Source organism: Panthera tigris, chromosome B1 (genome assembly GCF_018350195.1).
Source record: "Panthera tigris isolate Pti1 chromosome B1, P.tigris_Pti1_mat1.1, whole genome shotgun sequence".
In the NCBI taxonomy this organism is placed as follows: Eukaryota; Metazoa; Chordata; class Mammalia; order Carnivora; family Felidae; genus Panthera; species Panthera tigris.
Genome location: NC_056663.1, coordinates 203,246,974 through 203,274,148, shown reverse-complemented (window position 1 = coordinate 203,274,148; position 27,175 = coordinate 203,246,974). Strand labels below are relative to the sequence as shown.

General features: G+C 60.8%; 3 protein-coding genes across 16 annotated transcripts in view; 1 reads left to right on the top strand and 2 right to left on the bottom strand.

Moving 5' to 3' along the window:
* The window catches only part of LOC102960084 (stem-loop binding protein), a 74,095-nt gene extending 67,288 nt beyond the window's left edge, over window positions 1-6,807 (bottom strand). For 3 of the 9 annotated variants that reach the window (XM_042985160.1, XM_042985161.1, XM_042985162.1), the window contains exons 1-3: window positions 6,644-6,806; window positions 6,407-6,523; window positions 2,152-2,256 (exon numbers count right to left, since the gene is read on the bottom strand). In XM_042985160.1, the coding sequence (XP_042841094.1) occupies window positions 2,152-2,256; window positions 6,407-6,523; window positions 6,644-6,702 (281 nt within the window). In that variant the 5' untranslated portion in view covers window positions 6,703-6,806. Of the gene's footprint in view, window positions 1-2,151; window positions 2,257-6,406; window positions 6,524-6,643 lie in introns of all 9 variants that reach the window. The other 6 variants (XM_042985158.1, XM_042985165.1, XM_042985167.1 and 3 more) reach the window with 6 other exon arrangements.
* A 973-nt stretch (window positions 6,808-7,780) lies between these two features.
* On the bottom strand, window positions 7,781-15,623 carry TMEM129 (transmembrane protein 129, E3 ubiquitin ligase). Of its 3 annotated transcripts, none has more exons than XM_042985156.1 (4): window positions 15,526-15,623; window positions 10,325-10,799; window positions 9,479-9,638; window positions 7,781-9,348 (listed from the first exon to the last, which is right to left on the bottom strand). In XM_042985156.1, the coding sequence occupies exons 1-4, from the start codon at window positions 15,542-15,544 to the stop codon at window positions 9,100-9,102; spliced, it is 903 nt and encodes a 300-aa protein (XP_042841090.1). In that variant the 5' UTR covers window positions 15,545-15,623; the 3' UTR covers window positions 7,781-9,099. The 3 variants fall into 3 exon arrangements, with proteins under 3 accessions (XP_042841090.1, XP_042841089.1, XP_042841091.1); XM_042985155.1 differs by lacking the exon at window positions 15,526-15,623 and adding an exon at window positions 12,768-13,183; XM_042985157.1 differs by lacking the exons at window positions 7,781-9,348; window positions 15,526-15,623 and adding an exon at window positions 12,768-13,183 and having other exon boundaries at window positions 9,508-9,708.
* Window positions 13,627-26,004, top strand: TACC3 (transforming acidic coiled-coil containing protein 3). Of its 4 annotated transcripts, none has more exons than XM_042985152.1 (16): window positions 13,627-13,731; window positions 15,630-15,792; window positions 15,954-16,096; window positions 16,812-17,744; window positions 18,735-18,810; window positions 18,959-19,064; window positions 20,733-20,785; window positions 21,090-21,193; window positions 21,508-21,595; window positions 21,795-21,911; window positions 22,523-22,599; window positions 22,677-22,720; window positions 23,254-23,414; window positions 25,106-25,212; window positions 25,348-25,468; window positions 25,782-26,004. In XM_042985152.1, the coding sequence occupies exons 1-16, from the start codon at window positions 13,718-13,720 to the stop codon at window positions 25,845-25,847; spliced, it is 2,373 nt and encodes a 790-aa protein (XP_042841086.1). In that variant the 5' UTR covers window positions 13,627-13,717; the 3' UTR covers window positions 25,848-26,004. The 4 variants fall into 4 exon arrangements, with proteins under 4 accessions (XP_042841086.1, XP_042841085.1, XP_042841088.1 ...); XM_042985151.1 differs by having other exon boundaries at window positions 18,911-19,064; XM_042985154.1 differs by lacking the exon at window positions 16,812-17,744.
* The last annotated feature ends 1,171 nt before the right edge of the window (window positions 26,005-27,175 follow it).

Below are 27,175 nucleotides of genomic sequence, written 5' to 3'. Positions count from 1 at the left end.
CTGAACCAAATAAAGTCCCTAACAGTTTCAGGTTAAGTCGTAAAAGCCCAGTTTCAAAGAAAATAAACAAAAGTTGAAATAAAAAGTTAACTTCTAATACCACAACTAATTAGTTACTAACAAGACGCGTGTGCCTGAGTCCCGCAAACCTCCTCCTATACCTGGAAGGAGAATGGCACCACCACCCCCGTTGTGTCCCCTGCAAACTTCACCAGGCATTTGACTTCTATCATCACAACAACTACCAAGCCCCAGCTCTGCCCAGGTATGTCGGCCCAAGGACTGTACACAATCTGCCACTGAAACCACGAACCACCTCAAACCAGAAGCTCATTTGTCTGAAGTATGTCATCACTGCATCTCCTTCCAAAATCCCCACCCCCAAGTTTGCTGAGGCATCCAGCAGTTTGGGCACTGGCAGTAATGAATGAGTTGACTTCCTGTGAACCCAGGAAACATCAATTCTATGCCAGCCTGTGACAACACGGAGAGGAGGCCCTCGGATCACTTTCCCCAGGGCTTCACTCTCTGTGACTCTAGTTGAAAAAGACTGGCTTCAGGTAGGACTAAAACTCACTTTCCAATTTTCAGAGAGCTGGTGTGTGGTATGTGTTACCCTCTTGAGAGCACAGTGAGTTAAATTCTGGTAAAACGTACAGCGGGCCACCACCATCGGCAACTCAGACCACCCAGGCCTTACTAAAGCAGCAGCCTTCCATCAGGAAAGGTGTGATCCAGGAACAGAGTGGCCCAAAACTGAGCAGGCCTGTTCTGCAAAGCAGAACAACTTTCAGAGGCAGGCCTGTGAGACAACTGAGGAGAAGGAGCCACCAAAGGAGTGTCCAGACAGACCAGGATCTCCACACATAGCACAAGAGCCGCGGACAGTCCCTGGCAAGGGGAGAAGGGGGGGGTCAGGACACACACAGGTGAGGCCATGACAGCTGTTATAAACCTCAGGAGCATCGCACAGAAACTACACAGACCAAATCAAACATCCCAGCTCTACAGTTGGGAAAATCGAGATCTACGTCAATAAAACAACTAATTCAAAACACTGGAGGGGCACCTGGATGGCTCAATCCATTAAGCGTCCGACTTTGGCTCAGTTCATGGGTTCGAGTCCCAAGTCAGGCTCTGGGCTGACAGCTCGGAGCCTGGAGCCTGCTTCGGATTCTGTGTCTCCCTCTCTCTCTGCCCCTCCCCCACTCATGCTCTATCTCTGTCTCTCTGTCTAAAATAAATAAACATTAAATCTTTTTTTTTTTTTTTTTCTGAAACAAAACACTGGAGCCATACCTGTTAACTTCCGGCTCACCTTTCCAAGAGGTATATTGCCCCCCCAACACACACACAACACGTGTGGTCATAACCAGCTCCCACACTGCCTGTGCCTTTCTTAAGGAGGCAGCTAGAAATACCATCAAGCTGCAGATTCTGTGTTTCCCTCTCTGTTGCAGACGTGCAACAGGCAATGTGGCCCTGCTTCTCTGCAGAGAGGACACATTTTCATAAGAATTAAGAACCAATGGACTCAGTTTAACATTCTCCAGCTAATTATGAGCCACAGTATTTTAACTCAAAATTCATTCAGCTGGGGTGGATGGCATATATGGGGGGGGGGACAGAATTTGTAATCAAGAGAGATAAACGGTGTTTAAGAGTGCATATGAGTACAGGAAGTGGCTTGGCCTTTGTGAGAACTTGGGACACACACAAGAATTTTGGGTACAACTGCAAGGGGTTTAGAGGCCCCCAGTTGGGGACCCCTCACCGCGCTCTCCCACTTCCAAGCCGGTATCTGAGCCAGGTGTCAGACAACACACTTTGCTGGGGTGGCAGAGCACAACGTGGTGGGTCAGGGCACATCACGGTGGAAGGATGGCCGCTAAGGCGGGGGTCCTCAAACTTTGGCGAGCAGCCTCATCTGGAGGGCTTCTTCAAGACATGGCCGGACCCCACCCAGAGTTTGCCATTCAGCAGGCCTGGGCTGGGGCCTGAGAATGTGCATTCCTAAGAAGTTCCCAGGTACTGCTAACATTGTGGTATGGGGACCAAACTCTTAAAAATCATCATTCTAAGACACATCTCAGATTTAACACATAATTGAAAGCACAATAAATAACATTCCAAACGGTCTGCAACGTATACCTTGCAATTTCCTTGTTAACTCTGGTTCTCATCTCATCCTCTTCGACTGCACTTGCCCAGTCTGAACATCTAGAACGGGGTTTGGGGCCCTCGGGAGTGGTAAAACTGCAATAAGATAAAAACGTACACGTGAACCATGGCACACACTTTCCGTCTCCTTTCAAACAGTACGTCAGGAAATGTTCACATGCTGTTTGGAGGGTGCCAAGGGAAAGGGCTCTGGGCCAATCTCTGCTCCATAACTTACTAGATCACTGAGTTTAGGCAACTTACTGAAAGCCTCTCTGGGCTTCATTTATCGAACTTCTGGGCACCTACCATGTGCCAGTGTTGGCTAAATCAGGAGGAAAAAGTCTACTGGGGGGAAGGCAAAGGCAACAAGGCATGTTCAGCCCTGAGAACGGCACCTAATACAATTTCCTTTATTTGTAAAATGAGAAGCTACTTTTCAGCATTTTAAAAAACCCTTAGGTAATACTTCATACTAAGCAAAGTGCCCAGCACGTGAAAGGTACTTAATACACGGCGCATACTAGTTAGTTTCAGATGCGCGTAATGATTCGGAATATACCACGTAATTAAAACAAGAGGGTAAGAATTTGCAACTGAGTCCCCGCTACAAGAACTTAACGCACTGATAACAGTGCCCCCCCTAGAGTTGGGTTAAGCGTAAACTAGGGGTTCAGTTCTATCTGGAGATCAAGGAAACCTTCGGCCAAGTTAAATCTTTGGTCAAATTAGGGAATTTGAAATCTGGCAGTCAGAATTGCTGGTATGTCCATTATCTGTAGATTAGACATAAACCGATCTTTTTCTACTGGCCACCACGGGCGAAGCCAAGCTGGACACGAACTGCAGCTGCAGCTCTAAGCAGCCTTCAGTACCTGAGCTGCAAACCAAACGGCGAGCTTCGGAAGCGCAACTGCGGTAACAAATGAATAATCTCTTTGCGCAATTATCGTTTATTCTCTTACGGTTTCCTCACCTAGAAAAACTAAAATTAGATTTCTAAAAGAAAATTTCCAGAATCTAAAAATGGGTGGCAGTGTCTGAAGTCAAATTAATGAACCAAAAGTTAATGTGCCTCAGTAACCGTATCCCAGACACAGAGAAGAATCCAATGGGGGGACCGTCCAGAGCTGGACATGGACTTCTCACTAGTCTATCAAGGGGTTCAGGTCTCCACCACGGCAGTTTCCTGAACTTTTAAAGGGCGCTTACAAATGACCTCTTGCTACATCACATATTTTTGTAGAAAAGAAAATGCCTCTTGCAGAACTGAAGCCTCTTTTTATTTTTATTTTTTTTGACGTTTATTTATTTTTGAGATAGAGAGACAGAACACAAGTGGGGGAGGCGCAGAGAGAGGAGACATAGACTCCAAAGCAGGCTCCAGGCTCCCAGCTGTCAGCATAGAGCCCGACGCGGGGCTCGAACCCACGAATGGCAAGATCATGACCTGAGCCGAAGTCGGATGCTTAACCGACTCAGCCACCCAGGCACTCCAAGCCTATTTTTCAGATTAAGTACGTCATAGTCACCAACCTATCCTATCTCAGAACAAAAACGTTTTTTGGGAAGGTGCTGGAACAGAAAACAAAGCCTATTTTACACAATAAGCTAACCTCCCTCCACAGGAACTTCTCACATCCCGCGACAGATCTGCTGCAGGCACCTGTATGCACTCCCCACTCCTCACCATGGCGGACTGGGGAGAAAAGCACTGCCAACGGCAGACACAAGGGCATTTCTGCCACGTTAGATGAATAAGGAGGCCCACGTGGCTAATGAGCTACAGGGGAACCCACAGGGACACCAAAGACTTTTAAGGCAACGCAAGGATTTAACATCTCGTCCTCAGCTAAATGGGAGACCACTGGAGGACTCAGACCCTGACCTCAATGATGTCTGACAGCTTCTGTTCACATCCACTCCGGCCCTGTCCAGGGCCTCTCCCACACTCAAGACCACTTCCCAAGTATCTCTTCTAGTCCTAAGTCTCTAAAAGGCATAGAACTCACACTTACGCAAAACGTGCGTGGCCTCCCCATCCACACCCTCAGGTCTCAATACCTTCCCGACACCTTCTCTTGCTCACGGGAGAAGCTTCGGCCTGACTATGGACTCCCCCCCATGCCAGCTCTGCTCTACCCACAACCTCCTCACCTCAGCACATGGTTCCACAAGAAACAAAGGTGTTCACAGCTCACGCCGGAGTCATCCTAGACCCCTCTCTGCACCCAACCCACCAGCAAACATCAGGAATCCTGCCTTAAAGAGTCAAACGTGAGGGGCGCCTGGGTGGCTCAGTCGGTTAAGTGTCCGACATCAGCTCAGGTCACGATCTCACAGTTCACGAGTTCGAGCCCCACGTCGGGCTCTGTGCTGACAGCTCCGAGCCTGGAGCCTGCTTTGGATTCCATGTCTCCCTCCCTCTCTCTCTGCTCCTCCCCTGCTTACATGGTCTCTCTCTCTCTCAAAAACGAACATCAAAAAAAATTTTTTTAATAAATTTTGATTTCAAAAAGTAGAATGTCAACCACATATTTCTCCCCATCTTTATTTTTCACCATCCCCTTCCACCTCAACCTAACAGCCCGCCCACCTTGTCCCCCTCCATTCAGGCTTCAAACAGGCCAAACGCATCCCCACCCGGAGGCGGGGGGGGGGGGGGGGGGGAGCCTTGGCACACGGATCCTTGTGGGCCGGTTTGTCCCGTCACCACACAGAGGTAACCCAACAAAGGCCTTCCTTCCCTGTGGCCTCTCAAGAGCACCCTAGCCCTCGTCCCTGCCCTGTCTCCACCCACACCCCGTCCCTCTGAAATACCCTGACCAGCTGAGCCACCCGCATCAGAGTACAAGCACAAGGAAAATGAAAGCGTGGTTTCCGAGGTGTCCTAACCTCCCCAGCACACAACGCGCTCTAGAAACAACTCACGTGAACGCTGTAGCAAAGGCTCATTCAGAGAGAAAATACCTGGAGTCATCAGAATGAAAAGAAGGGTCTAGGAAGGAAGGGAGGAATTTGATGTTCCAGAGAATAAAAAACGTGCCCGAGAAAAAGAGGAGGAGGAGGAGGAGGAGGAGGAGGAGGAGGAGGAGGAGGAGGAGGAGGAGGAGGAGGAATCTAGAGGTGCAGACTCTGGTTCAGGTCATGATCTCGCAGGTCTTGAGTTCAAGCCCCGAGTTGAGCTCTCTGCTGTCAGTGCAGAGATCCTCTGTCCCCCTCCCCTGTCTCTGCCCCTCCCCCACCTGCACTCACATGCACTCTCTCTCTCTCTCAAAAATAAATAAAACTTGGGGCGCCTGGGTGGCTCAGTCGGTTGAGCGGCCGACTTTAGCTCAGGTCATGATCTCACGGTTCGTGAGTTCTAGCCCCGCCTCGGGTTCCGTGCCGACAGCTCAGAGCCTGGAGCCTGCTTCGGATTCTGTGTCTCCCTCTCTCTCTGCCCCTCCCCCATTCATGCTCTGTCTCTGTCTCAAAAATAAATAAACACTAAAAGAAAAAAAAACTTTCCAAATAAGTAAAACTTAAAAAGCAAGAAGGATCTGGAACTCAAATCTCGGTCTGTGGCCTGGCACCTACGCGGTTTTCACTGCGGTGCGACGCCCAACTTCGCTAAGCTGAGTCTTCTGAGACCCCACCTAACCAGCTGCACTGAAACGTGCTAAAAGCTTCCCAGTGTCCCTGAAACACAGGAAGGCTCGCCGGCTGAGGCTGAGACCCGTTTTTGTTGACACTTATCACCGGAGGTCCTGTGGGAACGTCACCTACCTCAGTCACGTGACACAGGGTGCTTCACACTCAGATAATGAAAATACGGGCACCTCAACCAAACGTGTGGGGAAACAGCTGCCTTCACTAGAACTAGTCAGGCGCTACGCCAGAGGTGACGTGACTAGCCAGGTGCAGTGACCCTCACTCGCCGTGGCTACCCAAGTGTCGTAGGACTTGGCAGCGCGGCCACTCAAAGAGCTGTGACCCCCCCCCGGGCACCCTAATTGATCAGAGTCCAAAACCGCAAGCCCCTTAAATAATCAGCTAATGCGAGGCACAGACGCCACGAGCGGATCAGGGCGGTAACCCCGAGGGGCCATAAGCAGCCAGGACGGGGAACCCAGGAGCCTTAACCAGTCGGGACGGGGGGACCCCGGGCACCTTAGGCAGTCAGGACAGAGTCCCCCCAGGCGCCTTAACCAATCAGGACGGGGACCCCAGGAGCCTCAAGCAGCCCGCTGGGGCCCGGGCCCACCTGTCGGGTCTGCAGTCGCCCGGCGGCTTCGCGGGGCCCTCGGCGTCCTCGGGCTTCCTGCGCCTCCCGTCGGCTCTGCGCTTCCGTCCGAGGCTCCACCTCGCGGGGGCCGGCGGGCTGCGGACGAGAGGCCGCGTCGGTGGGGGGGGGGAGGGAGCGGCCTCGAGCCCCCCGCCGCCCGCCCGCCGCCCCGCCCCGGCCCGCCCGGAACGCCCCGGGACGCGCGGCCCGCCTCACCTGGCGTCGCCGTCGCGGCGGCTCCCGCAGCCGGAGGGGCTTCGCGGCCGGCAGGCCATATCGAGCGCAGCGGCGGGGTGCTGTGGCGCCGGGCTGCGTCCTCGGGCGGGGGGTCGGGGGCCGGCAGCCGCGACCGTTCCCGCGCCGGCGCTGACAAGCTCTGCGCGCGCGCCCCGCCCCCAACCGCCTTTATGCGCCGGCGGCCCCGCCCCTCCGAGCTCCCGCGCGCGCCGCGTCGGGCGAGACCATCGGGCCCGGGCGGGCGGGGGAGTCCAGACGGCAGAACCCGCTCCGCGGGCTGCCCGACCCCGGGCGGGGCGCCGCCGGCCCGCAGCCCCGACGTTGCCTTCGGGGAGGCGGCGGACCGACGCCGTCCGAGTGGACGAGGAGAGGCCCGAAGAAAAGTCGCCCCCCTCCTAGCATTGGGGCGGCCGCGCCTCCGCGGGCGGGGGAAGGGGGTCTTGGCGGGAGATTGGGGCGCGCGCGCGACGCGGGCGCTCCTGGGGGGAGGGGGTGCGGGCAGGCGGCGGGTCTCTGATTGGTCGGCCCCGCGGGGGCGGTCTCTGCGCTGGCGGGAAACGGGAACCCGGAAAGGGAGGCTGCGCTGACGCTGCGGTCTCGGCCCACGGCCGCCGCACCGGCCGGGCGCCGCTGGCCCCCGTCAGTCCTCCCCGCTGCGCAGTTTACTTCCGCCGCTTTCAGCGCCGCCTCCGGCTCTCCGACCCTCCCCCTCCCCCCCGTCCGTGCTCCACGGGCCCTCCATGACCCCCGACCCCTGCGCTTGGAGGCCTCACCCAGGACCCACGCCCTTGGGCCACCAGTGTTCCCACGGGGGCCCCTACATCTAGAGTGCCTGCATGCTGACCCCAAGGGCCCTGGCCACAACCCCCTCCCCAGAACCGCAGGCCCAGAACTGCTGGGCCCACCCCCTTGGGAGCCCTGGAAACGGACTTCTTGAGACCCTGGCCTGCAACGGGAAAAACGGGAGGGTAAGGTTCCTACAGCGCCTGCCTCCCTTCTCATTTTAAGCAAAAATGGGTACGTTGAAGTGGGCACAGTGCTGCTCCTTCTCAGGTGGCTTCTCCCCATTACCAGTTCGAACATCAAGAAAAACAAAATATTCCATTTAAGTCGGTATGTTTTCAGACTATCATTTTATTAAATACCGTATCGCTTAGCTACAATACGTTTATCTTTATAAAACTAAGTAACTTTCTTTTGTAATAAAAATAACCTGACCTAGCCCTCCTTTGGCAGCACCGGAAACTGGGCTGAGGCTAGGCTTGTCCTCCCCTCTGATGGCCGGCCTTCATTTGCAGAGTACCCTGGGGGTCCACAAAACTGAGCCACCTCCACTGCCAAATCCCTGGGGTTCCGGTGTGGCCTTGGGCAAGTCCAACGGCTGGGTCCATCACCCCTGCTTAAAACAGCCAGGCTTAGGGGGCTTAGGACTACGAATGTGAGGGCTCCAAGCGAGGACCCCCTCCGGCAACCACATCTGTCAGAGCTGGGCCCGGGACTGCCCTCTCAACTGTGCCACCAGAAATTGGGAAGAGGCACACATCCCTTTCTGACACAGGAGGACCCTACTGGCCGGCCCTGTGCTGTGTCCCAACAAGCTTGTTGCCTGGACGTAGGACGTCGCTGTGTGTGTCTTCAGCTCAGTGCCCCCTCTAACCAGGAGTCTGAAGCTTAGCCTTTCCCTGGACTCATGGGGGCAGCAGTAGGCAGGGAGGTGCATGCCTCTCCAAGAGATAGGCAACCCCACAAGCATGCAACTAAAGAGCGGGAGTTGAGAGAAGCCAGCCCCTCACCCAGCCTCTAACAGGAAGCCCAGGATCTCCCCCAGGCAGGGAGCAGGTAGGGGCCACCCCATCCAGGAACAGCCACCAGGAAGCCCCAGACAGTGCTCCCGCCCTGGACTTGCACCCCAGGCCTCTCTCTGCACCGTCAGACTCTCCCCCAGATCATCAGAGCAGCCTGGTGGGGTGCGGAGGAGACACAACACCACAAGGCCAGCAGCCAGCTTGGAGATGGGAGCCTGGAGGACAGACTGCAACCAGTTTAGATAAACCTGGGTCCGGTACGTAACTAAGAGGCAAGTGTGCTGCATAAAATTAAGGCAAGTGGTTCAGGGTAGAGCCACAGGGGCGGACTCCCGGTCTCCCAGAAGATAGCTCAGGTGGCCTCAGAATGCTCCAGAAGCAGGCCCCACACCGCACCGGATTCTGTGTCCAGCACCTGTCCTACCTGGTGAAACAGAAAGCAAAGGAAGCAGAGGCACAGAAGCCCCATCCCACGGTCACTGCCAGAGCTGCAGCAGAAAACCTCCCCTCCTCCTACATCATGCCGGAAAAAGAACCCTTGGCTGATAACACAAACGGGCCTGCAGGCCTGGCTGCTCCTCACGGTGGCTGTGGGGTCCCCAAGGCCACTCCCTCGCCCAGCCGGCCGGCTCAGCGCACGGCACACACGTCCAGGATGCAGAAGCGAGCACGGCAGGTGGGGCAGGGCACGCGGCTAGCGAGCCAGGTGTCAGGGCGCTGCGGGTCCTGGCGGCTGGCGAACCACTTGCCCATGCAGGTGAGACACCACATGGGGCGACAGTAACACTGCTGGCACTCGCCCTCGTCCGCCTCCTGGCAGGTCTTCACCAGCTTCACGCTGGCACGCGTCTGCATGCAACCAATGCAGGCCTCCAGCTCCTGTGGGCGGGCCCAGAGGGTCACCAGCAGTGTGGCCGCGCGGCCTTGTGGGGCCACCCCCACCCCCCCGACCCCCCGCCCCCGAGGGAGCCTGGCCTGTGGGAATCCACCCACCCCGCCCGGCCCTCACCTGGCTGCTGGGAACCGAGTAGGTCGGATTGACCTCCACCAGAGAAGCAAATGTCTCCAGGAACAGGTCGCCCAGGCTCTGACGGATGACCACGTTGGCCGCACTGCGGATGGGTGCGCGGAGTTTCTCACACAGCTCGCCATACTCCGTGGAGTTCAGCCTGCACAAGGTGGGGACTGCTGGGCTGGGGCCGTCGGACCAAGGCCCTTCTGCAGGGCGGGGCTTCGTCCCTAATGGGGATGCCAAGGCGCCTCTAGGGTGACGGCACCCACGACCTCCCAGAACGCCAGGGGGCTCAGACACAGCCCAGCTGCCTGATGAAGACCAGCCAGCAAAGACAGCCCTGAAGCCAGAGCCCACAAAACCAGCACCACCCACCCGCCCCAAAGGGATGCAGCCAAGGGCAAAGAGGGACTGGGGTGGGGGGGGGGGGGGTTGCAGCCGAAACACAGAACACCTGACCTTCAACGGGGTCAGGCCCAAAGTGGGTCCCGGGAGAGGGACAGCAGACTGGCTGCAGCCCGAATGGGATGGGAAGACCCCAGCTTGGGCCCCAGAGCCAAGGCAGCCGCCAAGCCTTGGTCCCGTACCACCCCCAAATGTCCCCAGTGTGCTCCCCCGAAAAGAGCTGTGGAAGGCGGCTCAGAGTACATGGAAAGAGCAGCAGAGAACACCCGGGAGCGCGAGGGGCCGAGGCGCCTGGAGGGAGGGTCCCGCAGGAGCGGCGGCCAGAAAAGCCCGCTCTATCCGTCATGGCCTCCCAGAGAGGCGCCAGACTGGAACCCGGGCACCGGCCGCCTCTGGCTGCACCAGCCTCACTTTCACCCCAGCCACAGGCACACCTACCGGATGTCGAAGGCCTGCACAGCAGGGCTGGTGCTGGCCACGTGGATGGTAAGGAGCTGCACAGGCAGGTTGGAGTCTGGTGAGAGCTCGTGCTGCTGCGATTCTGTCACGGTCAGGTGCACATCCTGCTGCTGAGCCACGTGCACACGGTATGTGGTCACCTTCATCACCCACGTGTCCGTCACAATCACGCGAGCACCAGGTGCCCCTGTGGCAAACTTGTCGATCCGCCGGAACTCGGTGTTGACGGAGGAGGCGACGGCCCACCAGCCTGACTGCGGGAGGGCATAGAGGGCCAGGGTGCGGGCCAGTGGGTGGCAGGCCCACCGATCCCAGGACCAGTAGTAGATCAGGGTGCAGGCAACGCTGGGCAGGGTCACTGCCAGCAGGAGGAAGAGCCGCCAGGTGTCCGGGGCCTGGCTGGGGGAGTAGAGTTGCTTTTCTGAAGCTGCAAAGCACATGCCCACGTAGTACCCTACGAAGGATGGGGAGGGTCTCAGTGGAAATCGGGACTGCCAAGCCATTGTTCTCCCCTCATAGTGCCCACCAAGGGCCACAGTGCTGTCCCTGTACCTCCAGGGGGGAGGGGTGCTTCCCCTCATCCCCAGCCCCGGGCCTGGCCCTCTGCCCCGTCGGCTCCCACAGCCAGGCCATGGTACCCCAGGGCAGGCGAGCCTTACCTGCCTCCACGGCTGGCCCGGTTCAACCCTTGCCCATGACAACGGGAAAATAAACGAGGAAAAAACATTTTTAATTTACATCTTCAGTTTTACATAAGTAGTACACAATTACTGAAATAGGAAAAACTAAAAATGCCAAAACGAATACGAGAATTTTGTGTCCCCCCCCAAGGCAGAGCTGCACACTGGCTCTCCCAGGGGTGGGACCTTGGCCTCTCAACCCCACCCCTTCTGAGGAGGCAAATCAGAGCGTGGCCCATCCCGGAGCACAGATGTCCTGTGCCAAACAGTAAGCAAAGAATAATGGCGCACAGCACAAAGTCGTGGGGACGCTCCAGGGCCCCTGCAGGCCAGATCCAGGCCAATGTGCATGTCAAAACAAAGTAAATAGTGAAGGCCTGTGTGGGCACGCTTAAGGTTCCAGAAATAATGGTAACCTGTTTGCTGTTGCTCAGGTTGCTACATTTAAGGTAACTTACTAGGTAGCAGCAGGTAATACACAATAACGTTTCAAAGCTTTTCAAAACAAGTTCCTAAAAGACAGACTCCAGGACTGGCCACAAGTCAGGCTGCATCATCTCCTCCACCTGCATGAGTCACTCAGCTCCCCAAGTTCTGGTTTCTGTCCGTCTGCAGCATGGTGACGGCTCAGCTCCTCACAGGTTATAGGAAAGGTGTAGATAAAGGGACTCCAGAAAACTGGGGGGGTCCTTAGTTCCCGGGGCAGAAATCCAACCCACGACCCTCCCAGGAGCCCAAGTTCTGAACTGCACTTTCCTCATCTGAGGGGCACTAAGGGGTACTGGGGTCTCAGGCTGGGAAAGCCATACGGTTACCCTGACAGCAGGTGGAGAGACCAAGCTGGTCATGGAGACCACCAGCTCACCACGAAGACCCAGTCTCCATCCTGCCATGGGCTCCCCTCTGCTCACCTTCCCCATCAGGCAGGCAGCCCTCCTGTTCACGCCTGGCCTCAGCCCAGCCCCTTCCGGGTGGCTCTCCACACCTAGCCCAGGCTGCTGCGCCCTGCCGGCAGCTAGAAACTCCCGAGTCCACAGAGCCATAGACAGGGCCCCCTACCAGCCAGCCACCAGCCCTTCCAGACCTGCTTCTGCTCTGTATCCTCCAGAGAACTCCCCCCCCACACAGGCAGCAACCGGCTTTCCAGCCAATTCCCGTGTCCGCCCAGTTGGCAAACAAGCCTCGGAGAGGCCGGATAGCACCTGGATCACCGCCCAGCCCAACCCCTGGGCAACGTGTAAGCGTCTTGCCCCAGCCCTTTGCACCTGTGACACCCCCATGGGGTTACCCATCTCTGCCTCCTTCTCACTTCCACCTTCCGTTGGAATCTCACCGCCTCACGTAATAGCTCACGACCTGCCCTGGCTGGGCGAAGCATCACTAGGCTCCCCGCTAGTATTCTAAGCCTACACTTCCGCCACCTGCAAGCGACCAGCTGCCGCCAGCACCTTCCTCTCCACTCCTGGGAGCAGCGGACGCGAGAGGCCCGGCTCAGAGCGCACGGGGCGGCCGGCCCACAGCCTCGGCTCTCGGGGTCAGTCGTTTCTCCCCAGCTCGGGGCGACCGGGGATCCGCTCACTCTCCCCCGACTCTTCTCCACACGGAGGTAATCCCGCGGCCCAGCCACCTCTGGGATCCCGGAACTCGGCCGCGAGCCCGAGGGGCCACTTCTGTCCACCAAGGGGGACGCGGGTCGGCGCCCCGCCCCGGGGACTCTCTGGGGGAGGGTCCGGCCTGCTCACCGAGCGGCAGCAGCGAGTGGCACAGCAGCGTGGCGGACGTGCGGCGCAAGTGGTAGGATACAAAGGCGGCGTCCTCGCTGCCCAGCCAGCCCGACAGCAGGTTCTGCACCGTGAGCCCGGCTGAGTGGAACTCAGTGGGCGTGAACACGAAGCACACGGCGAACACCAGGTAGGCCAGCGTGAAGGTGACCTCCGGGCTGTCCATCGCGCTGTCGCGGCCGCCAAGAAGCCGGCAGGGAGAGAGGCCCGCAGCACCCGACGGGAAACAGACCCGACAGCTCCGAGCCGATGGGCGCCGGCAGGTGGGCGCCGGCCGGCGCGGGGCGCTCTGGGAGATGGTGTCCCCGCCCGCGGGGCATTCTGGACCGTGGGTCCCCACCCACAGATCGGCGTGGGACGCTCTAGAAGACGTCACGTCGACGCGGGGCCCCCTGGGGAATGGAGTCCCGCCACCAGGTCTACCGCGGGGCACTCTGGGAAGTGGAGTCGCAGCGCCCTGCACAGGACAGCCCGAAGTCGCGAGTCCGCGACAGTCCTCGCGAGGGTTTGGCTCTATCCCACGACCCGCCTTGGGGGCGGTGTTTCAGCTAGCCCCATTTTACAACTGGGGAAACTGCGGCTTGGGCCAATGGCTGTCATGCCCTGGCCTCTCCGCGGAACCCAATCGCGTCCGTAGCCGAACCCGAGATCCCCGGGCGACGGCGAGCCCAGGTCACCTCCCCGCCCGCCAGCAGCCCTTCCCTTCCCCTCCGCAAGCTAGACGAGCCGCGATTCCGGCGGCTTCCGGCGCCCAGCGTGCCCCGCCCCCGGAAGTGGAGCCGCCGGCGCCCCGTGCGTCCCGCCCCCGGCCGCGCGCTGATTGGCCGCGGGTGCCAACCGTCGGTATTTGAATCGGCGGCGGGCGGACGGTGTTCCGGACTCGGCGGCGCCTCCCGCTCCTTCGGCTTTGTATGGCCGCCGGCAGGTAGGCGGCGGCGGCGGGGTCCTGGGCTTGGGGCTCCATCCCCGCCTCTTCCCCCGGTCCCGCGCCCCGGCTCCCGACTCCGCGACAGCAGGGCTACGCCCGCCCTTGACAGGACCTCCTCCCTCTCCGGCTTCTCCGGAGGCTCCCGTGTCCCCTGTCCACACGGCACCCCTTCACCCTTGAGCCCAGCCCGCCGGCTTTTACGGCCGCCGTTGCAGGGGCACCTTCCTGCCGGGGCCCCTAGCAGCCCGCGTGTCCTGTCGGTCTCCGGTCACAGCCCGGGAGTGGAGCTGGCTGACTTCTTCCCCGCTTCCCGACGCCTGGTGGGCTCCTGCCTACTGGCGCCTCCCTTCTCCTTCGTCGCCCTCTGGGAGGTCCATGCGTCAGGGTCCTTCGCGGCCTGGGCCGCTGGCCTCCCCTCCCATCACCCCCTGACCTCGTCCAGCCTCAAATACCACCGGTAGGCGTGCCTTGCAAATGTGCACCTCCCACCCTTACACCACCGGCTCGCTGCGTGGTGTCCGAGACTGGGCTCCTAATCTCCAGCCCTTCCCGGCCCTGCGGGGCAGCTTCATGCTGCTTTCTCCACACCCCACCTGGGAGCCACGGCTGACTCCAGCTGCACCTGCCGCAGAAACCTAGGCTCCAGCCCTCCCGGTATTGCCGATTCTCCCCACCTGCTCAACGCAGCTCCGCCCCCCCCCCCCCCCCCCCCCCCCGTTTCCTGCCCCACACTTCAGCTCACAAGGCCGCCTGGCTGGCCGCCTCTGCTCCCGGCCGCCATCGTCAGCGGAAGCCAAACCCGACAGACCCCGCCAAGGTCTGGCCACCTTCCTCAGGGGAGAGAATGCCAGAAAGGTGTCCTCTAGACCCTTCCCTCATCCACCCCACAGCCATCCTGCCCCCTTCTTGCTTTCCCCAGTTGTTCCCCAAAAACCTGAGTGGTCCTTGCCTCCTGTTTCTCTCCCTCTCCCAAGTGCCTCGTGGGCCTGCCGGCCAAGCCAGAGCCTGTCATTCCACCCCTGACCGTCTGCAGGAGCTTCTGACCCCTCGCTTCCCTCCTGCCCATTCCCCAACCTCCACACACACGGCCCCATCCCCACATCTTCCAGGGCATCTTGTTGCCCTGACCTCGCCTCTTTCCAGGCCCCCTTTGCCCCCTCTGTTCCAGCCACCCTGGCCTTGCTCTTCAAGCTGCAGCCTCCAGCAAAACACCTGTGATGTTCCCTTGGCTAGGTCCTCCTGTGACTCCTGGGTTGGGAGTGTGATGCTGGTAACCATCATGAGGACCCTGGGAGGGCGGAGGGGGACTGTTCTAGAGCCCCCTGGGCCTCAGTGGAGGTCCCTGGTGCGTGTCTCTAGACTCCCAAGTCTCAATGTAGAAGCTCCTCAACCCCTACCAAGTAATTCCTCACCTCGCTGGTCGCTGCCTCGTCCCGCTCTTCCTCTGGGCCTTGGCCCTGGTGTACCCCCAGTTCCCAGCCTGTGGTGGAAGAGAAGTCACAGCACCCCTCTGCTTTCCTGTCTTCTGCTAGCTTGGCAGCCTGCTCCAGCTGTGCTGCGGCCTCGGTGCCTTCAGCAGAGGCCTGAGGGGAGACCCAGGTTTCTGAGAGGCCAGCACACCCGTCTTCTGACTTTTACCCACAAAACCCAAGTTGTTTTGAAAACCCGATTCTTCCTCTTTGCGCTGCAGGCCGAAGGCCCTTCTAGCTCTTTGTCTTGGGAGGCGGCAGGTCCCCTGATGCAGTACAAGGACTGCCTGGCAGAAGATGTGCTGCCTGAGATGTGACCCACCTGCGCAGGAAGGGGACATCTGCCTTGCAGGGCTAGCTCGTCGTCGTGTCTGTTCATCCGGACTACACAGCCCTCACGCTGACACGCACTGTTTGCTTTTCCAGGATGAGTCTGCAGATCTGCAACGATGAAAACGTCACTGGTGACAAAAGTGCAGAAAACTGTGAGTTCCTGTTTTCGCCACCAGAACCTACCGGAAGATTATCTGTGCTTCGTCTGTCCCAGAAAGAAAATGTGCCACCCAAGAGCGTAGTCAAAGCTATGAAAGTAAGCACGTTTTGCCTGTGTCACATCTACCGTGTGTCACATGTTAGGTCACCCTGGGACTCGTTCTCCTGGGGACGTCAGGGTGGGCGGGGGGGGGGGGGCACTGCCAGCAGAGTGGTGAAGACGCCAGCTGTTGAACGGGTCTCCTCCTTCCCCAACAGGTGACTTTTCAGACTCCTCTGCGAGACCCACAGACGCACCGCATCTTGAGTCCTGGCACGAGCAGCAAGCCCGAGGCTCCTTTTGCTCTGGAGGACACTGTTGGGCTGGAAAATTCTCACCAAAACTGGGCCCAGAAAGAGAAGTAAGTGTCGGTGCTGCTTGGTGTGCTGCCGTTCGCAAGCACTCCAGCAGACGCGGCAGGAAAATTCTGTCTGGTCGAGTTCCTCCTGGTTTCCTCTGTAAGCGTGTGCAGTGTGGTGCCCAGCGCGCTCGCGTCGGGAGTCATTTGTTAGTAGAAAAGCAGACAATGAAACGCTTAGAATAAGGTTAAGTTTCGTGTCTGCTCCCTTCCTGTGCCTTCACCAGCAAATCGGCCTGGGCGTTTCTTTCATGAAAGGTCTGATCGCATCTTTAAGGAAGGACACTCTGGCTTCTTCCTGGTTTCACACCCCCCTGGTCACCTCTCTGCTTGCACGTCAGCTTGGACACTCTCGGTGTCAAAGCCTGCTGTGTCTGCGGGCAGAGTTCTCGACCTTGCCTTTCTCTGCAGTGAAAAACCTTGATCCACCTGTGCCCTGTCCCTGACTATGTAGCTAGTGGTCCTGGCTGAACAGGGAAGATAGGCTAGCACAGAAAACCTTAACTGTGACTATTCGTTTGTCTACGTCTCTCGGAAACCCACGTGACCTAGTTGGCCCAGTAGTGTTGACTTAGGAGGAAACGCTTGAGAAAGTTAATCCCAGGAAGAAGATCGACTAAACATTCTTTTCTTCTGTCTTTAGCTCATGTTTTGTTACTAAAGTCTAGTGAAAAAGCTAACAGGTTCCTTAGCGTTAACTAAGTTTGTTTCTAAAAAGCCAACAGTTCACCAAGGAAGTTGACACCAAAATGACCAATGGAATTGTCCAGAAACCATTGATGGGCAATGCCAACCTGCCTCCAGGGGATGTGAGACCAGCCTCTGAAGATGGGCCGTTTTCCAGTGGACCCACCTCTGCTCCCCTGGCCAGCCTGGGTCCCTCAAGCTCTCCCCAGATGCCAGAAAGTCTTGAAAATCAAGTGGCATCTCTAGGACAAACGTCTAGGAGCCCTGAGCAAGCCTTGGAGGAAAATGCTTGTTCTTGTTTCTTCGAGAAAAGTATTATATCCACCTCAGAAATCCTAGAAGACCCTTCCCAGATGGCTCTCCAGGACAGAACGGAAGGTCCCCGTGGGGCTGCCAGAGAAAGCTCCAGCCAGGTCCCTGCTTCCTCAGCCGGGGCTACTTTGCCCCCTGCTACTGTCCTCAAAGGAGCAGGTGGAGAAGGGCCCCTCGAAGACCTGCCTGGCGAGGCCCCCGCTGGCCCTGAAGACACTTCTGGTCCTGGGAACACCATCCTGGACAGCCCCCTGAACGCTGGAGGGGTCACATCCCCAAGTCCTCAGAAGGAAGAAGCCGACGGCCAGCAGGCTGCCTCTTGGAGGCGCGGGCCCACAGGGCTAGAATTTGATTTGTCTGCCAATGTCGTCAGCAGAGGGAAAGCGGGGAAGGGACCCAGCCTTAAACCTCCCTCTAGGATACCAGAGCCGAGGCAGGAAAAGGCACCCGAGGAGGCAGGTGAAGGGCCCGTTCCCCTCCCCCGGGGGTCTTACGACCTGGATTGGAGCAAGCTGGATGACCCGAACTTTAACCCATTTGAAAGTGGAGGACAGACCCTATCCCCAGAGTGCCCCCAGAGCAGGCCCGCAGGGACTGTGACCAAGCAGCCGCAGGCCGGCCCGGAGGCCACAGGGCACTGCCCCCTGAGCCAGTGAGTACTTGGTGGTGGTGGCGGTGGGGTGGCTGGTCACTCAGCACACCAGAGGACCCCAGGCCAGAGATGCCACTTACACGTGCCCCCGAGGAGGGGCCTCGGAGCATACATAGGCTGCACAAGGCGGCTGCCGGTCGTGGGTCCTGAGACTGAGGAGGGGGCTCGCGGCCACCTTAGATGGCTGGTGAAAGATCACAGAGGGGAGTACACAGTGGTGCCTCGTTCCGTCCACTCCACGGGGGTGTGGGCAACTCTTGTGCTATTTTTTTTGTTTCTTCAATTTTGTTTTTTCAATTTTTTTTTTAATTTTAGAGCGTGTGCACAAGCAGAGGAGGAGAGGGGCAGAGAGAAACTCTTAAGTAGGCATCACACTCAGGGCAGAGCCCAATGGAAGTCAAGAGTCAGATGTTCAACTGACAAAGCCAACCAGGCACTTTTTTCTCCCCCCAAGTCTTTGTGCTTTCTTAAGAGCATTATCTGTAATGAACCTGGAAACCTAGAAAGGTTTCTAGCAAGTTCTGTCTACTTCCAAAGCCGGTGGAGTGGCCATCCACGCTTGGGGTGGTGTTTCATGCTCTCTCGCACTCTCTGGAGATGGCTGCTGAGTGGCCACCAAGTGCTGGGTCCCCGAGAGAAGCTTAGCTGGTGCCCGGCCCCCACACTGGTACACACGGCCTTGGTGGGCATCCGGGGACTGCCCCTCTGGCACGTGCACCCTACCTGCCCGGTACTGGAACCACACCGGGAGGGCCTCCCGGCCCCAGCACTCACTTCCCCTCCCTCCAGTGTGTTTTGCCAGTTTCCTAGTGAAAAATGAAGGCTTGGGGTTTGCTTTTTGAGTTGAAACAGCCCCGGAGCTCCTGGCCCGGCTGTCCTTTGAGGTTTGTGGTTCTTGTGCAGTTGAGGTGGGCCAGGCTGCAGGCCTCACCCCTGCACCTGGCTGGTGGGGGCACAGGGGTGCAGGCCCGGCTGACCCCATCTCTTCAGGCAGGTGCCTTCGGCCTCAGCAGATGACATACCCATGATGCAGACCGCGGCAGGGACCCCAGGTGCAGGGGGCGAGGTAGGGCCGCGTGCACGTGTGTGCTGTCCTCACGTTCATACGGGGGCCGGGTGGGACACAGTGCCCAGACAAGACTGGGTGACGGAGGGGTCCCGTGCAGGACCTTCGGCTGCCCCAGGGTGCCCCCACGGAGCCATCCTCCTTCCAGGAGGGAGCCGCGGGCCGTGCCAGTGCGTCAGCGCCACCCCCTCCTCCGCACGGGCCAGAGCCCCCCTCGGACCTGGATGAGGAGCACTTCCGAGACCCCGCTGAGGGTACGTACGTTGTCCCCAGTCACTGGTCTGTCCCTGCTGGAGGCCTGCCGTTCCGTCCGTGCCTGTGCCTGGCGGCGGCTTCCCGGCAGCTCTCTTCCTGGGCTTTAAGTGATCCACGCAGGGGCTTCGGGTTGAGCAGAAGGTGGTCGTTCTCGGGGCACAGCCGCAAACCGAAAGGACTTTTAGGAACGGAGGTCGGAGGCTCAGGGGAGTAGGCGGGAGTCACGCAGGAGGTTCTGTGCAGATTCACAGGGTTGCAGAGTTGCTGTTAGGACAGAGCACCCAGGCTGACGGACCGGAAGCTCTGAAGCTTCAACACGGGTGGGATCGAGTTGCCCTAGTAGACGTGACACAACCTGCCGGGGTCTCCATTTCGGTTGCTTAACGTCCGGGCAGAGGGAAGACTGGCAGTGGCACGTAGGGCTCGTCTGTGGCAGGATGATCGAGGGTCCTCACCGTACGGGGGTCCCGAAACCGCGGACAGGCTCGGCTGGGGCAGGCCCGCGTCCCCACAGGGACCCTGGAGTCCCGTGACGCGGGGTCTCGTGTCTGGTTCCTTTCACCGAACGTAACGTTCTCAAGGTTCGTCCACGTCGTAGTGGGTGTCAGCGCGCCCTTGTCGCGGCCGAGATCGTTCCACTGTGTGGACGGACCACGCTTGCAAAGCACTCAACGGCCGATGGACGCGTGGGCCGTTTGCTCTGGACGGCTGGTAGAAGGCTGCCGCGAACATCCGTGTACACGGATTCGTGTGGACGTCAGCTTTCCGCCTCTCCTGGGCGTACGCCTGGAAGGGGTCCGGGTCCGGGGTCGCGGTGTGTGAAAAGTGCCGGGGCCACCGCCGGGTGGCTTCCCGGAGGGGCGGCGCCGCTTGGCGACCGTACAGCCGCGGTGTTTGGGGGTCCCCGTCAGCACCTGCGCGTCTCGGACTTCGATTCCCACCGTCCTGGCGGCGGTGAGGCGCCACCTCGGCGCCTCCCTGGGGACCGGCATCTCTTCACGTCCCCTCACAGGTTTTGTGGAAGGCCTGCTGGGTACTCTGTTGTCTTCCTGGAGTGTTCCTCTTTGTTACCCGGTCAGGGTTTCAAACCTGTCCCCGCTAAGGGTTTCCTGTGAGATCTAGGGCTCGGAGAATGTTCTTTCTGGGGGTTGTCTTTTCTTTCTCGCTCCTTTGAAGCACAAACGTTGACCTGGAAGTCTGATTTACCTGTTTTTTCCTTCGTTGTTGGTGCTTTGGGCCTGAGGTCTAGGAAACCATGGTCAAATCCAACACCGTGAGGATTTGCCCACCGGCTTCCAAGGCTTTCGCGTTGTTCTGTTTGGGTTTTCGATTCACGTGGGTCAGTCCGTGTGGTGCGAGGCGCCCTTAGGCCTGCTAAGGACGGGGGGATGTCGTCAGGAACTCCAGGAGTCTGGACAGCGGTTCTGGAGAGCAGTTCCCGACCTGGGCGGTCCGGTCCCCGGGGAACCCCGGGTTGTCCCGCCCCGAGAGCTGCCGCTCTGCTCCCTGCGGCACACGGGACAGCCCCACGGCGTGACGTGGCCCCGAGCGTCGTTAGAGGCCAGGAACCCCGCTTCAACGTGAAGGGTGCTCGCTCCCGGCCGCAGGGGTGGTGGGGGAGGATCACGGCCCGGGCCGGCCCGCCGCGCCGACACGCCGCCTCTCAGTTCTAGGCACGGGGGCCGACGTGGACTACCTGGAGCAGTTCGGGAGGTCCTCGGTGAGTCCCCGGCGCCGCCCCGGCAGCCTCGCCCGGAGCGCGGCTCTCCCAGAGCGGCCCTGTGCCGCTGTCGCGCCCCCGAGGTCACGCGGGTCCCTGTGCTCGGGCACCGGCGGCCTCCGCACCTTCGCGGGATGCGGGGCCGGCGTGGTGACGGCCGCGCGGGTCTCCCGGGGGCCCCTCGGGGCCCCGTCTCGGGCCCCGGTGTGGACGTGAACGCCGCCCGGGGGGTGGCGGCTCCTGGTGTGCTGTGGTCCCCCTGTCGGGGACCTCTGCGACCCCGCTGACGTGCCCGTCCCTTCAGTTTAAGGAGTCAGCCCTGAGGAAACAGTCCCTGTACCTCAAGTTTGACCCGCTCCTGAAGGACAGCCCTCAGAGACCGGTGCCCGCGGCCCCGGACGCCAGCAGGTAGCCCCCGCCCCCCACCGTGGCCGTGGGCCCCGTGCAGCAGGGGAGGTCTCCGGACCAAGTGGGGACACTGTGGCTCGGCCTCGGGAGCCGCCAGGTGTGGGCGGGACGGCCGGGCGGCCTTGCTCATGAGGCTCCGTGGGCGCTCGGGTGCCCTCTCCGTCCCGTGTCTGTGCAGTGCCCGCGTCCCCGTGCCCGTCAAGAGGCCGAGCCCGAGCACTTGCAACAGGCCATGCGACCCACCAACCCGAGGACGGTTCTTCTCTGGGCTTTGGGGGAAACGGGTGCGATTACCTTCCCTCGTGGGGTCTCAGCACACAGGACGTGGCTGCGCCGTCCTCGGGAAGCCTGCCCGCGGCGAAGCTGCTAGACCTCGACTTCCTAGGAGCCCCGGGCGCTGCCGTAAGTGACGCACAAATGCGTCTTGTCAAGGGCCTGACTTCATGCGGGGGGGGGGGGGGGGGTGAGGGCCCCTTGGTCGCCGTGCGGCACCAGAGGCCCCCGGCCTCTGCGGGCCTCTCCCCCGATGGCAGGGTAGAGCTGGAGGTGCGTGTCAGAGCATGTGGCCCAGCTGCTGTGTCCCCTCTCCCCACCCCCGCAGGTGCCGGACGCCCCTCCGTGCATCTTCGGGCCTGGGGGTCCCCTGCTGCCCACGGGCCCCATCGTGGGCTCCATCGTGGAGGTGCCACAGTATAGCCAGAAGGACATGGACGCCGCGGTGAGGACGAGGCGTGGGGCGGCCGGCTCCCCTCGTGCGGCTGCAGGGAGGGTCGTGGGTATCGGCTTGCTGGGGCTCCCGTATTCCCACCCGGCATCTCACGGAGCACCTGTTTGCACACGGAGGGTCTCGGGTGTCCTCCGATGGCACTGCTTTGAGCCACCCCAGGGGTCGTAAAGCAGGACCGCTGGACCTTGAGCCCCCGAGTCCCCTCGCTGCCCCCACCATCCCCTGGGCAGTATTTAGCCAGGCCTCTGCTGGGAGGGGCCCAGATGGGGACATCCTCTGCCAGCAGCAGCGTCCTGTCCAGTCCCCTGGCCCCCTGGCCCCCTGGCCCTGCTCAGAGCTGGCCCCGTCCCTTCTGCTGGCTGCTCTCTCAGTCTCGCCTATAGCGGGAGGCATCCCCCACAAACAGGCATGCTTCCCGGGGGCTGCGGGGACCCCTGCTACATGCCTGCCCACCAAGGGGGACCCGCCCGTCTCTGACAGACGATGCCCCCAGGGGACTTGTGCTCTCTCTGGGTACCAGCTGGCCTTGCCCCTGCAGGGCTCTCCACCGCCCATCCCCCCTCACCCCTCACCCCTCACCACCTGCCGTGTGGTCTGTGCAGGTGGAAGCCACACGACAGGAGAACGTGCTGCTCAGGAGCAGGTGTGAGACGCTCCACGCGAAAAACCTGGAAATGGGGTAAGGCCCGTGGCCGGCTCCGCGCAGCTCGGGGTACCCGCCGCGGGCCGCCACAGACACGTCTGTTCTCCCCGCAGGAAGATAATGGACGGGTTCGAGGGGATCGTGTACCAGGCGATGGGTGAGTGCTGGCACCTTGTAGCCCCGGCGGTGCCATGGGCCTGGTGCTGGTCAGCCCCAAAACGGGCCAGACCCTGGGCGGGTACCTGGGGCCCCTGCAGGCATCAGGACAGCACGCCGCCCTGGGCGCTGTCTCTGCGGTCTGCCCCTGCACCACCAGGGGGCTATGTGTCAGGCGGGGCTCGGAGGGGCCAGTCTTCACCCGGGGCAGAGTCTTGAGCCCCGTGGAGCCCCCCACTCCCCGGCAGTACGGACAGTGGGGACAGACCGGTGGCTGCAGGCTCCGTGGGACCCTAGGTTCCTGTCGCCTGACCCGCAGCTGCTGTGGAGGCAACGGCTGTTCCCGGGCACTTGTGCCCCCCCCAGGCCCTGCTCTGCAAGGTCACCCCAGAGAGGGGCCCCGTCACCCAGTCACTAGCAGGACCATGGGTGGGGTCGCCCGCCTCTCCACCCCTCCACCCCTCCACCCCTCCACCCCTGCTTGCCCTCGCCTGTGCTCCTCTGATCCCCAGTGCCCCTTCCTCTTTTCTCAAGAGGAGGCTCAGAAACAGAAGGAACTCGCAAAAGCTGAGATCCAGAAGATTCTAAAGGAGAAAGAGCAGCTGACTGCAGACCTGAGCTCCATGGAAAAGTCTTTCTCTGACCTGTTCAAGCGGTTTGAGAAACAGAAGGAGGTGATCGAGGGGTACCGCACGGTAGGTGGCGGCGAGCAGGCATGTGCCTGTCCTCCCCCAGAGGGTCCCTGGGGGGCTGTGGTCAGCCCCCGACCAGGCCCGTCCTGTGTCCTGACCTTGTCCAGGAAGCTGCAGTCTCTCCACGAAGATAACTCAGCTGGGCGCCGGGCTAGGTCTTTCCTCGCCGGGGGCCCAGGTGTGGGGAGTCCACCGGGTGCCTAGGGACGTGCGGGCACGTGAGCAGGGGCGCCGAGGGGCCCAGACTGGAGGCAGAGCCCCGCGGGCCCCAAGGAGTAGGCGGCTGCCTTCTGGAGGAGGGCCTGGCCCGTTGGGCACGGTGGGCCTGCAGGAGGGCAGAGGGAGTCTCACGCGTGGTAGAGGGACGGCCCGGTGACTGCGAGATGCTGGGACCGGCCTGTGCCGGGGGTGGGAGCGGTAGCCTGAGGCCCCTGAGGAGGGCCGGACGGGGCCTGGAAGGTGCCACCTGCCAGGCAGGAGGGAGCCAGCCACACAGAGAGCTGAAAGGTAGGGCCTGTTGCCGTGAGGAGTGGGGACTTGAAGGGCCCTGGAGGACGGGGACCAGGCCGAGCTCGCGCTGTCTCACCATGACTCTGGGGCAGCTGGTGGTGTTCCTGCTGTGCGGAAGAAAGTCCTTAAAGCTTAAAACTCCTTGAAAGATGGCTGACTAGTTAGCACAGGAGACTGGAAACACCTGAGCCAGGGTCACAGTCCATAGAAACAGACCCACAAGGTGGCAGGTGAGGGACCGGGGTGGGGTGTGCCTGCACCTCTCAGCTGTGGTGGGGGAAGCCGCCCGGGGCCGGTCTGTCGTTGCTGGAGGACCCCGACCCCCACCCCCACCCCCCCGGCTGCCTCCTCCCCTCCAGGCCCGTCCACCCCCGCACTGCCCTCAGGTAGGCACTGCCACAGGCCGACGGCGCCTGATCCCCGTAGTGACGAGTGTCCTTGCAGCAGAGCCCTCAGGAAAGGACCGGGTGGAGGTTCGGGCCCAGGACTAAGGCGGAGCATGACTCGGGGGACACGGCCGAGCCCGGCTGCCGTGAAGCACCAGCACAGGGGGTGTGGGGGCCTGACTGCAGCCCCCAGGGCGGGGGCCGGCGGGGGGGGGGGGGAAGGCAGCCTGACGCAGGGGGGGACCCGAGAGCCGTCGGGCCATACTCCTTGCGTGGAGGGAGCCGGCAGAGAACCTTCTACAACCGGGAGACGGTTTAGGAGCCAACGCTGTTCTTAAACATGGGGCCAGGGGACGGCGTGGGACCCCGGGGGCATGGGGCCTCAGCCTCTAGCCTTCCCCCTGGCCACACCCCTGCTCCTCATCTGTGGGTTCTGTCGTTGCCCGAAACCAGGCGGAAGACTGGCCGCACGGCTGTCCCCACGTGGCCCTTAGGTAGACAGCCCTGTCCACGTGTCCTGGTGTCCGCCCGTGGTCAGCGGAGAGACGGGGCCCTACCCGTGGGCTCTGCGTGCCGGGCAGGCTGAGGGGGGTGGGTAGGGGGGCTGCGGGCGGCCACGGAAGCCGGGAGGGGAGGCCCGCTGCCGCGTCCACGCAGCCTGCCTTGTCAGAGCTGTTGTGTTAACACCCCAGAGCCCCTTGGTCGTGGGCGCGTCCACACCTGACCCGGGATCCCCCAAAAGCCAGGCCTGACGGGCTCCAACAGAGTTAGCGGTTCACGTCTGCTCGTTCTTTCAAGAACGAAGAGTCGCTGAAGAGATGTGTGGAGGATTACATAGCGAGAATTGAAAAGGAGGCCCGGCGGTACCAGGCCCTGAAGGCCCACGCGGAGGAGAAACTCCAGCGGTGAGTGGTGGCGCGAGGGGCCCAGCGGGGCTGGGAATGGGTGGAGAAAAGTCCGGCCAGCCTGGGGAGGGAGACCCTCCAGCTCCCCCGGACCCCGGTCCTTGACCGTCTCAGCCCCGCCCTCTGCGTCTCCAGCGCCAACGAGGAGATCGCCCAGGTGCGCAGCAAGGCCCAGGCGGAGGCCTTGGCCTTCCAGGCCAGCCTGAGGAAGGAGCAGACGCGCGTCCAGTCACTGGAGAAGACGGTTGAGCAGAAGGCGAGCACGTGGGGCCCCGGCCCCCGGGTGGGACGTGAAGGGAGGGACCCTCCCGGCTTGGGGACCTGCCCCGTAGCAGGGGCTGGTCGCCAGTCCCTTCTAGCACCGGGCCTTCTAGTTCTAGGCCCCGTGGTCTACTCCCGGGAATCGTGTAGAAGCCAGGGGTCCGGGCCGGCCGGCCGGCTTGGGCAGTGGCAGTGGAGCGCATGACTCTTGATCTTGGGTCGCGAGCTCAAGCTCTACGGTAGATGTGGACGCTAAAATCTTTATATTAAAAAAGTCAAACCCCTGTTTATTTGTTTTTCTCCTTCAGACTAAGGAAAACGAGGAACTGACCCGAATCTGTGATGACCTCATCTCCAAGATGGAGAAGATCTGACCAGGAGGCCCCTTCCCAGCACCCCTGCCCCGTTTATCTGTCTGTCTGTCTGTCTGTCTGTGGAAGGTGTCGTGTTCTTTCTTTTTTCTTAACTTCAGCTCGTTTTTAAATTAGATTGCTTTAACAAGAAGACTAATAAAGTTTCCCTTCAGTTCAAGTGTTGGAGTTGCTCTGGTTTTGATGACGTTGCAGGTTCCTGGCTTCGGCTGGAGGCTGACCCCACCCCGCACTGCTGCCCCCGCGACCCTGCCTTCTCCTCCACGTGGCCCCTCGGTTCCCATGGTCCCCACGGGGGACTGAGTGTCCACCTCACGACCACAGGTCAGAACCCAAACGACGAAGGTTCTCGTGTGGAAAAGCAAACTGTCAACAGCCTGGGTGACGGTCAGCCTGTGTCCCTTGCGAGACCGCTGTCCTTGCGGATGGAACTCTGGCCAGGGGTCACGGGCACTCTAGTGCAGTTGACAGACATCTGCTAGAAGGCAGGTTTCCTGGGCTGGAGCCCACGGCCCCCCCGGGCCGGTTCTGTGAGCGCCGCCTCCTGGACACCCCCCCCCACCCCCCCGCCCCCAGAGCAGACCTTTGTAACTGGCGAAGCCACGGTGTCCGAGTCCCTCACCCCTCCGGCCCCCAGGCTGTCCCAGGGGAGGGCCCTCTGAACCCTCGGACATTGGCCTGAGCACGGACCTTCCCCGCATCCTTCCCCTACCTGCTCGCTGACCACATGGTAAGGGGATGGGCCCGAGAGGGGGGTTCTCGGGGTGGGACACAGAGTGGGGCTCAAAGCAGCCCCCAGGAGCCTTTCTGAACCGGGCGGCAGCCGGGCCTGCAGGGGCATCAGGGGACCCCGGTCCCTGGACGTCGACGGGCGGAGAACTGGCCGGACACCGGTCTCCGGGGCCGCTGATACGTGACTTGAGTGCCCCGGAGCTGTGTCCCTAACACCACGATCCCCACAACCAGCCGGCGGCACAATGCCTCCTTGGCGCCTGACTTGGTAGGTCTGGGCAGGCTGAGGACCCACACTCGTGACCTGGTCCCAGCTGGCGCCGGTGCTGCCAGGCCCAGAACGCCCCGTCCTCAAGCGGGCACAGGGCCCAGGCGAGGAGACCCGCAGCCGGACACAGGCAAGGAGACGCTCATGCCCAGGCCTGGAGGAACTGCCCACGAAGGGGCATTTTCTCTCATGAACAGCGAGCGGGCGTCCCGACACAGAGACCCAGCCCGAGGCCTGCCCGGCCGGAAGGCCTCTGAGCGTCTCTGTGCCCCGCACCCAGCTGCGACTCGGGCTGGCGAGGACCCTCCCCGGAACGGACCTGAGGGCGGGC